This window comes from Hyposmocoma kahamanoa, unplaced genomic scaffold (genome assembly GCF_003589595.1).
Source record: "Hyposmocoma kahamanoa isolate Upper Pololo Valley unplaced genomic scaffold, ASM358959v1 92, whole genome shotgun sequence".
Classification (NCBI taxonomy): domain Eukaryota; kingdom Metazoa; phylum Arthropoda; class Insecta; order Lepidoptera; family Cosmopterigidae; genus Hyposmocoma; species Hyposmocoma kahamanoa.
In genome coordinates, this window is record NW_020654748.1 from 12,866,704 (window position 1) to 12,880,249 (window position 13,546).

General features: G+C 35.1%; 1 protein-coding gene across 1 annotated transcript; it reads right to left on the reverse strand.

The window, feature by feature from the left end:
* Positions 1-794: 794 nt before the first annotated feature.
* Positions 795-13,253, reverse strand: LOC113236440 (forkhead box protein biniou). Its single transcript, XM_026472505.1, has 9 exons — positions 13,179-13,253; positions 6,069-6,176; positions 5,070-5,983; positions 4,868-4,992; positions 4,669-4,776; positions 4,372-4,568; positions 3,799-3,933; positions 3,491-3,575; positions 795-3,400 (listed from the first exon to the last, which is right to left on the reverse strand). Exons 1-9 carry the CDS (start codon positions 13,236-13,238, stop codon positions 3,291-3,293), a joined length of 1,842 nt encoding a protein of 613 aa, XP_026328290.1. The 5' UTR covers positions 13,239-13,253; the 3' UTR covers positions 795-3,290.
* Positions 13,254-13,546: the final 293 nt, after the last annotated feature.

The window sequence follows — 13,546 nt, forward strand, 5'->3', positions numbered from 1 at the left end:
CTGTAGGTACGCTAACTTCCCGTTGCGCTTTGTCACCAGTTTGCTAACGGTTGCCACCGCTAAGCCGTTGACTCTAAAGTCCACTGCCAAATCTCGTATTTGTGTGGCGGAGTCGTAAGACACGCTCACTTCCCGACGCCCAAAAACGACGTCCCCCGTGTACGGCCGGAGGGACCAGAGGATATCTAGCTCATCTTCTACTAACTCTTGCGACTAGTGCCGGTCGCAGCATCCTGCGACCATAGCTTCAGACTTAAAAGGGCAACTCACGTGCCCCGCGCGTCTCCTCGCCTTAGGCACTAGGTCATGATCACAGCTAAGATGCGCGCATGACCACATACTACCGGGGCAGATGAACGTGTTCATCCCTACAGCTAACCACAAACCCTAGCGAGTCCATACTCAAGCCCTGGTCGACCCTCGTAAAAGCGTATCATTGGCTGAAGGCTTGGTCCGGACGCCCGCTGTACCCTGGTCTCTCCGAAATACCCATCCCTCGGGTGAGACGCTGAGGACAGTGAATTTAACTTGGTAGGAAATGTGATGACTTTAAAAAGTTGATTACTTTACTAAATGTATACATACACACACGCATGCACACACACACACACACAATTCGGCATTGTGTGGCGTGGATAATGACGGAAGAAATATAAATTAAATTCAGTATATTATACTCATTAATCATTTAATTTTTATTACAAAAATGTTATTAAAAATCATCCAACTTAGTTTTTAATACAGCACTAATAAACTAAACTAAATTCTACTCTTACTTGTTAGAATGCTTATTTTTACATGGATGTTGAAATACTGGCAGTGGAAAAATACGCAATATAATTACTATCTAAAATTGTAAACGTGGGTTTTATTTATTGGAAGTAATTATAGGTATGACAGTCTAAGTCTGTGAATAAGATTATCGCATGGCGTATGTTTTTGCAAACCCAATGTACAATCTTATAAACGAACTTAATTTCAGTTACAATTCAGTCATATGTTAACTTGTATATACTATTATTAGTTCCGATTGTACTTCTAAATCAGCCTACAGCAGAGTTGAATAAGTTGTTATTCTACACGAGTACAAAAGATAAACATGAACAAATATTTATTTATATTGAGAAAACTTCTATGGATACAAAAATTCATAAACACGATAGAATCTTCTAAAATATGATTACAGTTAAGTAAATATATACGCACTATTATTATTATTCCAAATGACGAACTACAATAAAATATTTACACAATTGCACTCCTTTTATTTGAAATTGGTATACAAAAAGCACCTAATTTAGTTGCCTTTTGTTATAGTAATAAGACTAAACATCACATTCACTTGGTGTAGTCAATTATAGCAAGATAATATTTGGAATATTCATATGTAATTAGTTAGTATTTTAAATATTTTCATCAAGATTATTACCGACAACACTGACAGATCCAACATACCAGCAAACACATTCGCAACGTGTACTCAAACCTAGTTAATTAATTACCTACGATTTTCTATCACTCGTATCCACAAAGAACTGGGACGAATACATTCAAATTCATATACCTATGCTTTATCAGCGTACAACAGTAACTGATGAAACGGCTTCACGAAATGCTTCCATACGTAAAATCAAAATGTAGGAACATAATCGCTAAAGTACCTTTCAATCTTGCACAGTACTTATTTAGACTAATTATAATTAAAGATAGGATTAATAATTAAGATACTTCTATCAATGTGCTTACCAACATTTTCAATTTAATGTCCAATTTTCTCCGAAGTGATTCAGAAGTCTTGAGAAAATAACTTGCGATAATACCTCGATTTTAATTCAATTATCATATCACAGTTTCAACTATTCTAATTTTTATATGGAAAAGATATTGTAGGTAGAAAATGTTAATCTACAACACTATTTAAGAGTACTTACTGCGTCTAGAAATAACACGGGAAACATTTTAATTAGCATCGTTTTTCTGCCATGAAAGGAACAGAAACATTAAAATATGGACCTACTACAAACTTCCTCTCCATAGCATGTTAAGTGGCCAGTTTTTCTCTATTAACCCCAATTCAGCGCTAATTCGAGAGATCCAGCTTATCACAACCACTACTAAGACATTCGCTTTCACGCTCGCACCCTATACAGCGCACACAACAAAAAATATAATTCTACATTTTTAGTCCTGCCATTAACATGTGTACTAAACATATTGATGTCAAGGAGGCAGACTTAATTTTTCTAAGACAATACAAGTTTTCATTTCATCACGATTGGAATCAGAATACATACATTGAAATCGACGGAATATATATACCATCGTCATTTTTATTATTATAAATTTATCACTATGATGTAGAGGTAGTAGATAAAACAAGTTAGCTCTAAGTCTAGAAAATGAAAATACAAGTTTGATAATTTTCTCACAGATAAACTAAGCAATTGAAGCAAGGTGTTAAGTGTGAGATAATAATTAATTGTATTTATTATGATTTTTTTCCGTTACCAGTCAGGGTACAACGAAATAATAAGGAATAGGCTTAGCACTAAATTGTTATACTTAGCTGCCACGTCAACAAAATATATATATAAAAAACAATACGGATCATACAAGTAAAGTATGTACAAAAAGTAGCGGTGGGAAGTTTACTTATATACCCGCTATATGTAATATTATAAAGCCATTGTATTGAGACATTTCTTATTAATATACTAAAATATGCATTATAGAATTTTGTACATTTCAGTTATTGCTTCTAGTTTTCAATTATCGACACTTAATATAAAGTCATTTCATTATGATTATTATACTTATTTTCTATGTATAAGCATACAACATGTGTCGATACAGCGGCAAATTTATTTGTACTGATGGCTTAGTCGGGGACCACCCAACTTATTGTTTATGAACTATAAGGGAACATTGCATTGAAAATACAACACTTACAAATCTAAGTGAATTATACAAAAAAGTCACTTTGAAATGATCCCTGAACTTTCAGGAATGTGTTAACAAATACAAAAATCTACTTTACAGTGTAAAGATATGTAACAAGTGTCCCATTCGTAAAAAAATGTAAATACAACTATCTGGTACCGACTATCACTTTTGCGATCTATCAACTTGATACAAAAAACACGCAGCATTTTACACGATTCACAGCTACAAACATTTCTAACACATTTTATTAAAACGTAAATGGAACATTCAATGAATAGACTAAGTTATTTTGACCCCATGTCGTTTATGATCACAATTTGTTAATCAATAAAGTCATGTGCTGGTGATTAAATTAGTGCAACTCTGTTGACGAGTGGCGTTTTCCGTCTGCTTGTGTGAGTCTGTGTCGTAACTGGTTGGTAAATGAAGCTCGTTTTTGCCCTCTTTGCTGGTTGTACTGAAATGAACACATCACATTCTAGAATTTGGAATCTAAACTTTACTGTAAAAAAATATGTGATGTTGTACGATTGTTAATGGTACTTACTTGTATAGTTTTCAGTGACCGAGAGATCTAGCTTCATTGGTTTCGTGACGTCTATATCAATCTCCTCGTATGACTGATCCAGTACCTGCAATTCGACATTTTCTCATGTTAACAGACCTATAAACTTCAGTCTTTTTAGTTAATTACTTTTAAAGAGACGTGTGTACCACCAACATGCTTTGGGTTGGGTCAGCGCAGTAAAGTACTGTACTCAATAGTGCCCCAAGAGATACGGGTGATAAAGATGCAAGTTATATTTTTTAAACATGGACACAGGGAATCAAAAGTAAAATTGTTGCAGTGTTTACCTCAATATCGCTGACTTCCTCGCCTGACTCGACATCGGTAATATAAGACGTGAGTGACGACGGTCCCGTGGCTAACAGCCGGTACGTGCCGCCTACCATCCCGGTGCCTTCTACCACTTCTTCTACTTCCAATTCCTGATAAAACACGTGACAATTATTTGGTGAAAAAGCTAGTGTGGGCTCAGTGAAAGCAAGTCTTTCACGTGATCGCCTATCCGTCATTTCAAATTTGGAACGTGCATGTAAATCTTGGACATCATGATGGGTAAGATAAGTTGGACCAAAAACGACCGACCGTATTTGCTAAAATATTGATAATAATTGCTGGGAAACAGGCACTTATGAAAACAATTTTAGAAAAAACTAAGGAAAAATATTAATTTGGGTTACCAACAAAACGATAATCATAATTTTTTCGCATATTCAAATAGCCCCATGTTTAGTATCATAAGTACGATAACCAACTGGAATATGTATGGTCACACTTTTTTGTTATACCCTTGTTTGTTATACATTCCATAGATGCGAATTTTGTGACATTGTGAGAATGAAATAGTAGTCGCATTTGTTTACCTGTTCTACAATAGCCTCTTCATCATCCACCTCTTCTTTGATTTCGGGATCTAATTCAACTTCAGGGTCAAGGTCGGCTTCGGGATCGGCATCGGCGTCAGGGTCCACGTCGACATCGTCTTCTACTTCCGCTTCTGTGTCGCCGCCTCCCATACCTGTGTATTTCATTTCACCTCGCTCTAGAGCTTCCAGGCTTTCTGCAAATCCAGAATTAACACTTAAGAATCGATCGAGAACGGTGTAATATAGTGGCTTAAAAAATTCAATAGAATATGTGTACAAAGACTAAAAATTTACCTGGATAAACCATAGCTTTTTTTATAGCTTGCGGATCTTTTCGAGACCATTTCTGCACTTCTTCATCCATCTTGCCCACTTTCGATGGATTCATTGCCCATAAGCACCCTGAAAGTTAAAACGTATTGATATCATAACATATGTATGGCAAACATATTGGTGTTAAAAGTATTAAAATACACAGCGTAAAAACACAGACCCTTTCTTTGACTTCCATTTGTTGATGGTTTTTCTATTTTCTCAAAACATTTATTCAGACTTAGATTATGCCGAACTGAATTCTTCCATCCGTTTGGTGCTGTTTTAAAATAAGGAAAGTGATGACTGCAAAAAAAAAAAAAATTAGTATACAAACAAAACAAATTTTAGTTAGGAGACATAAATCAAACCTCACAACTTACCACATGAAATTGTAAATCTCTGATACAGGTAGACTTCCCGTTCTTGAATTTTTCAGTGCCATTGCTATTAGACATGAATAAGAATAGGCAGGCTTGGGAAATTCTCCCACGGTGTTTTTACTATTCGTATTTACATATTTAGCTTGGCTTGTATCAACTGTAAATGCTCCGCCTACTGCTGTCTTTATTATTTGCCTATTGCTACTCAACGACGAATTGTCAATCAATATTGTTGCTTGATTTTTATTACCATTCGCTAAAATTGTCCTAGATTGCTGAGCATCTAATATGTGTATATTTCCAGAAATAATTGTTTTAGTACCTAAATGTTGCGTTAATTTTTGGCTTGTATTTAAAATAGAACAATTTTTATTGCTCACTTTGATTATTTCTGGTTGTGATGCTTTTATTCGCAAAGTGGATGTTGTTGTGTTCTGTGCATTAGCTGCTTTTACTTTGTTATTGTCCAAATCCTTTAACAGATCTTTAACCACATTTTTATCTTGTTTTCTTACGTAAATTACCATTTGCGTTGCTTCTTCTAAATCTTTCTTAGGCGCTGGCGCCGGGTCCTCGGGCTCTACTTTTGGTACTTTTATGGCGTTAGGAGAAAATGTTAAGTGACTTTTTTCTTCCTTTGGACTCGACAGGGCAGTGTTAGTATTCAAGTCATTGTTAGCTGCCGACGTGAGCAGTAAGTTTGAGGCTTCCTCTTTTACTATACTTTTTACTGGGGTTTCCGCAAATGTGGATGGCATTACAGAATTTGGGTTGACCATTACTGCATTAGCTTCTGAACCATATAAATCAAGATTGTGTACGAAACTGGACGAGTTTGTTAGCCATGTCGCAGAGTTATCTGTGTCCATGTCTAATAATGGCGGCAATTCAGAAAAATTTAGCCCTAATGAGTCCTGTAACACAAAAAAATTTCACGATTATTAAATTGAAACGTTATTAACATTTTTATAAAAAACCTACAATAAAGATAATACTAACAGAAAAGTCAGTGATACTACTAAGGTCTGTGGCGATTTCATTCTTGATGTCCATGTCCAGCATATCTTGCAGTGAATCCGTGATGTAGAGGTCCATGTCTGAGCACTCCTATAATAAAAACATACGACATAATATAACTAAAACAATACAACATTAAGGTCTTCCGCAAAACTTTTTCCCGCCAATTTGATTGATACAGCCTCGAACCGGTTGGTTTCCGAGACGAAATATTCGAACGGGAGGGGCAGTACAATGAAACCACTATGTAGTACAGAAACCTGTTTTGATCTTGTGGTATGCGCTACCCTACACCAGTAGAGAAAGAGTAAATTGTATAAATGCTATCTTGTTTACTCTCATTGAAAACGTTGAATTGCAAAACAGTATTTCAGGAATGCGCTATAAGTTAGAGAGTGACTGTGTCTCAACATGAAATAATAATATGTGCATACTGTAAGGAAATAATGTCGTAAATTTCTTATTATTAAAACGACTTTATCTGTAAATATGATGCATATGCAGAGAATTTTAATGCAAAAATGCTTATTTAGCAAGTTTACACTACATATAGCAAGTTTGTATCCAGCATTCTGGACCTATGTCAATCCATAATTTGCTGTCCAATGTACGAGGGCCCGACTGGATCGCCTAATAACTGACGACGTGTAAAAAAACACAACGAACGGAACCAGTCAAAGGCTTCCAAGATTCGGGACGACGTTTTTTGTTAATGCTTTTACTCGTCTGTAGCTATAAATAAACTTGTTCTGGTATGGTATGTTCCATTAAACTAAAAGTGTACATGGAAATTACTTTCATCTTCTTCCGATCGGAAGGCAAGGATGTTTCGATTTCTAAAGAGTAATTATAATAAGTAGGTATGTACTGTACGGTGCTTATGGCTTAAAATTGAAGATAAATTCACCAAAACTTGTTTTAGTCAGATTAGCACATTAAAAGCATTTAAGGTATGTATTCCTACAAAACTGTTTGTTTAGACTGCAGTCGCATAAATCCATTTTTTTTAAAGTCATTTTTCGTTTTTAATTTCTTAATCCAGTATTCCGAAACGCCACGGCAAATTGGGTGCATTGACAGATAAGAGCAGTTGAGCAGATAACTTGGAGTTTACAGTTTACCATTTCTTAAATGTTGTAGTTTGGTTTGTACTATTTTTACTATGCTATCGGACACTTAGTCGTTAGGTGTTCGTTTGCTTACAGATCTTGCATGATATTTAGTTATTGAGATGAGTGAACAGGTATTTAATTTGATATGCTGGTTAGATTGCTGAGTATACAAACGATTCAAATATTTAGAGATATACATTTGATTTTCCCGCCGAAATGTAAAGCTTAAAAATAATCCATAGGTTAGAAAGAGACTTACTGGAATGGGGTGCCTGACAGAGATAGAAGAAGAGGATCGAAAGAGGGTGAAACGACCCCTAATGACATTGCAGCCGTCTCGCGCCGCGCCCTTTGGGTTTACAGCACCAATTTGCACCGTGCTTATTAAATTCGTACCAGCTACAGTTTAAAACAGTTACTTAAAAAATAAAGGTAGCTACGACTCCGTAAACTGATTTTGGATGTCTTAGAATAATTATGATACAAAATTAAAAACTACAATTAAATAATATTACGTAGGTAATTAACTTAGGTACACTTAAGGTGTTATTATTACATTTTGGCTGGTTATTTATATACGAAAAAGTCCGACTGTCTGGTAGGTAGTTACCCACGTGAACGTAAGTCAAACCGTGCCGGAGAGGGCCATGAACTCAGCCTTTATTGCTACAAGAGTTCATCTTGCTTTACGTTACGTGCAATATGAACATGTATGAGTGTCTCTTGTGTACTTAATGAAAATTTTATGCTTGGACTTCATTTCTTGAAAATTTAACCTAATGTTTATACGAGTTTCGTGTACCTACACTTAAATTAAGCTACACCGACGGTGACATTTTTGGCTGATAATGTGATTATAAATATTTTTATTCTGTTATAATGAGTAGTTTAGCGTAAAAACACAAAAAAAAAGTACAATATTGTACAATGTATTTAAACATTGACTAGTCTTTTCTTTATTTCACTAGTAATAATTTGAGCTCGTGAAAAATACTATAACCAAAACCGGAATTTAAATGGCTAGACGATACGAAAGGGGAAGTTTAGATGGCTGAAGAGACAAGAGTACAGCGGAGTAGTCACGGAGGAGGCACTGTGAGGGGCCCGCCGAGTGTCCTCGAACCTGACCGCGCGCGATCGCCTTGAACCCGCCCGTGGCCGGCTCTTGCGCCGCTCTAGTCGGAGCTCTCCGTTGCTGCTCTCGTCACTCGTGTAGGTAGGCAACCGCGAAAAATCAACGTCTCGGAAAAATTAAATGCCGCGGTCAAAATGACTGGAAGCGAGGTTTTGTAACATTTTATAGCCGTAAGTGTGGCCTAGTCCGAGGTCTAAGCAGGATTTTAAATTCATAATTCATTTTAAGATATATCAGACACAATTTTGGGATAGTTTTAAGCTACCAAAATGTTATCAACTTAATTTGGCGCGAAAACTTGAGTAAGACTCGAGGGGCTTTTCCTCGATGGTCAATTTTGCGCGCGCAGGTTTGGCGCGAAATAGGGAGGGGTACCGTATTGATCGCATGCGCATTGAATTTCTGCGCATTCCCTTCCTACTCCGTCTGCTCTCGTTTCGAAGGGAGGGAAACTGAAATATTCTAAACTGCTTTATTTTGATCTCGATACATACAGCCAGTCTAGACATAAAAGTTTTCGTAACTTAACTTCGATCGATCTGGGTTTCCTATCTGTTATCAATTAAATCTAATTAAATAAAAAATAACGTATAATTAAATCAATTAAATTAGGAATATCCACTTTTTAAGTATATATTTCAGAGATTATATGTTTATAACATTTAAAGAAACTAAAATTCAAAGATTAATTTGTAATAAAATATCAAGGTTTGTGTAAGTAAAGGCGCAAATAATAAGATAAAATTTATAGGACAACTATTTATAGGTTTCCTCAAGTTATTTACGCTAAAGGCAACATGTCACAAAAATTAAAGCATCAGGTAAAAATGAGGGTAAAAGTAGGTATATGAAGTACGGCAAAAACAGATGGCGGTAGCGCACGGGTCAATAACCTCGCGTAAACTATCTACCCAACAATCTATGAATAGGTACCTACCAACTTATAAAGTAGGCAAATATCTTGCTTTTCGCACTTTTGGTGAAAATTATTTAAATCATTGTTAGCGCTAGCAAGGCTGGTATAGTAAAGCATGGAATTTCTGTTTTAGAGAATCAGTTAATTAGTATAATCTGTAGTATAAGAACCTACTGGACAGCGACCAACGATTTATTAACACGAGAGAGTAAAAGGTGCGTAAGAATTAAACCATTTTTTCGAACCTACTAAATACAGTCAGGGCTGGGTACTGTTAGATTTAATTGTAACTGAAATACAAATATATTGCATTGAAATACATACTACCTAATAATGCATTTTGTAATTGGTATTTTAAATATCTAGTAATTGATATTTCAAATACTTTCGTGGTACCCGGGAGGTAATGATCGTGTTTTAAATGCGATCAAAATACCGTGGTTTGTATTTTATACTTTAAATACACCTCATGAAAGTATTTCGTATTTTTTAATTAAGTCCAGTCCTGCACACAGAAGATAACATGTCTCTTTTAGTACAAATGTACATTCAAAACATTTGACTTAACCAACACGTCTCAGATTTTAAGGTGCATTTTCACTGATGCAATTGATTTCAGACGAGTGTCAGTTCTAATCAAATATGTTCGTACGTACTAGTGTGCGTGTGTGTTAAGTACCTAACTCCGTCAACTAGTAAAGTGGGTGAACTGTATATTGATTGGTACTTTAAACAGATTAAGCTGTTTACTTGCGTGCAATTTACTAATTTTTAGACTGCTGTAGTTTACAGCTGTGCAAGGTTGTGAAGTAAGGATAACGTTACTATTAATAATTATTAAAAAAGTTAATAATGCCTCGCGATTTCATTTAACGAAATGTTACCATAAATTATTCTCGAAAATAGTGATTGGTTTATTTGATGGTACGGTCATTGGCACTCTCTTTAGGGAGTTACCACACTTATCGATATAGCATGGCAGTAAGCCGGTCAGAAAAAGCTTTATGATCATGTAATAAGAGCGAATGCGATTCGCGTCCACGGCGACAGACGGCGCGCGGGGCGGCGTGGTTTGAGCGGAAGCGTCACGTCTTTTCCACTCTTATTGCATGGGCATAAACTTTTTCTGACAGGCTTAAGTTAATTCCGCAATTAATAAGTGTGGGGACTTCCTTAATCAATAATCTAAATATCTTAAACTATAATGTAAAACTTAATATAATATAACAAATAAATTGTCTATATCTAAATTTAGGCAAAACGTAGAAATTTTGTGGAAATTGCAAACAATTATTTAACTATGACACTCGAAATAATGTAAAAGATTATGCACTTTCAATATTTGTACGCCTATATATTAATTTTGCGAATGATTGATTCGCATTTTAGATATTTTGTAATAAGACTTGTTTTTGTAGAGAAAGCGTCATTTACTCCATCTCTCGTTTTATGTATCTATTATTATTTTCTTATGATGTGTGAAGTCTCATGATAAATGAATATTTTAAAAATTTGAGCATTAATATTATACCTAATTTAAAAAATAATATTTATGTTTCCAGGAGAAACTATAGAATGTTCAGTATTTTACACAAGTTTTGCCATTTAACTTTTTAACACGCAAGTCTTATGTCCACTTGCACTAAACCTAGGTACGTCTTAAACCAATAATTGCAATGCAAAAGAAACTCTTAATACATTGTGTTAAGAGTGTCTTATCAATTTAAGCATTGGTTTAAGAGATACTTAAGTTTAGTGCAAGTGGACATTAGGGTCTTATTCCAGAATTCTACACAATACTCAAGTCAGGACTTGAGTATTGCAGTGAGCACTGAAACTCATACTCAAGTCCTTGCCATTAGGGTTGTATTTCCAGTGCTTGAAATCATACTCAAGTCTGCTCAAATCCTGACTTGAGCACTGAGTACAGTTCTGGAATACGACCCTCAATCATTGCTGGGGTGGTGCAAGATATACCCAAGAAAGGTTTAACTCGTTTCGGAATTGTGGCGAGAAGTAGTAGTTTCTTCTACAGGTACTTAAGTCATTTTCCGTTCAATAATGATGACTGATAAGTATCAGCGTTTCAGAGATCTTCGATGACTTAGTAAAACGTTATTTGTTTGTGTAAGATGGGAACGATGGAGTAGGTATTGTAGTTCAAAAGGGACGAAGAGGTTTGTTCGATTTATATCACAGAGTGTGAAGAAACAATTTGAATTTTGGTTTATATTGATCATTTTGCGATTTATTATCGTTGAAATATATATAAATACAGAGGTATAATATAGAATAGTGCAGCTTGCAAGAATCGCCTGTTGTGATCAATTCACCTGTCGCCTGCCGTCATTCGTGCGCCCCGACTTCCGACAATTTTGTAAAAAAAAATATTGAATTGGACGGCAACATGCATTTATTTCGTAAATATTTTTATTTTGTACGCACAGTGGGCCACAATCAAATTGAGATTTTTTTTGTTGAAAATTGCACCTTACGTCATTTATAGTTGTCAAATGTTGGCGTTTAAAAAAGTGAGTTTGTGTAGGCCGAGTGCACAATCTTTTTAAATTAATTAAATATCGTCGCGAATTAAAATTATTAAATAAAAAAAGGAGATTTTTATTATTATTTAGATCCATAAATGTCAAAACTTAAGTTATTAATAAACCTCAATGTAGTACTCGAAGTAAGCAGGTAAGTAATTAAATTGCAGTTTGACGATCATCGTGGACTACAAGATAAACAAAACTCGACTATTCTACTACAAAACGTACGCCTACATTGACGAGTTGCAGCCTGACTCGAGTCTCGCCACTCGCTTGTTCGCCCGTTTCGTTGAGTGCACCCTGCACTGGTGCAAGCTACGCACACAGGCGCACATTGCAACCACTCATGCTGTAGACGGTTAAATACAGGCGCACGGTGCACTCATTGTTCAACGTTTTGAAATTCTCACTCGAAACAGGGGCCGTGGGAATACTGTGTGATAAAATTATAAATGGAAAAATGCACTTTTATCTACGTTTAGAAACGTTGATGATGAAGATTTTAATTATGTTTATATAAAACAGTAGATAGCGTACGTAATACCTAAAATGCAAAATAAATAATTATTTACAAACAAAAATATAATATATTAGACAGTTAGCATCCAAATTATCTGAGCAATCTAAACAACCAAAAATATCTGAACGTCTTCCACTTCTCAAAACGAGAGTGCACCTTCAATTCGTGGCGATTTTCGTGTGGATGGTTTTAGTTGGGTTGGTTGCTCAAATTGTGATAGTCGACTGTACAAATTATTTTCAGAATGCCATCTACGAACGATTTTTAATGGGTATGACATAAAATTTACAAACAATAAGAGAATAAAATCATAACAGTACAAGTATGATTTGGATTACACGTACAAGGTAGATAGATATAGGTAGGTACCATTTTGCTTTTTGAATAATAATAATTCTCATGTTGTCTCTTTCATGAGCACGTCCCAGTGACAGTGCATGAAAGAGATGCGAAACAAAATATTCGACCGTTATTTTTATGCCGCATGTTTTGGAAAATTACACGATTTTATTGTTATAATCAATTTTCAGCAAGATCAATGATATTTTGTCAAAATCTGCGTATACAGCACAAATTCAATGTAGTTAGCGGGTGAATTACACTTAATTCAATATTGTATCATGGTTCCCGCCAACTTCATCGAATTACCACAATTTATCATTATTCTCTGATCTGGTGAGTGTTGCACAGAAATTGAACCAAATGATTACAGTAATTTATTTTCATTTTAAAATTATAAAACATTAATGATTGACATTAAAAAGAGCGGGACATGCAATTCGGTTGGACTTTCCCATTGTCCGCGCCTCTTGTTTTCAAAACATGGACAAAAATAGAAGTGTATAAACACGTAGTTTACTTACCGAATATTTATTTAGATAAATATCCTTATGCTCAATGGAATAATCCTGAATTTCACACATTTACGTTAACAACGACATAAGATTGACAGATAAAACACTACTCACTCCATATAAACCACAATCCGTTTTACTACTACGTGAAAAAGTACACAAAGAATGGTTTCTTTTTTCTATTGGATGAAGTTGCCCACGTGACCTTCACAGATCTCTTTCCATTGGTTCAAATTAATAAGAGGATTGACGTCATCAGTCAACTGATATACCAATCAAATAATTTCTAAAAATTTACAGTAAATCAATGTTAATTCAACTTGGAAAAAAAAAATATAATTAATTCATAGGTCTCTCTTTTTATAATAATACAAATT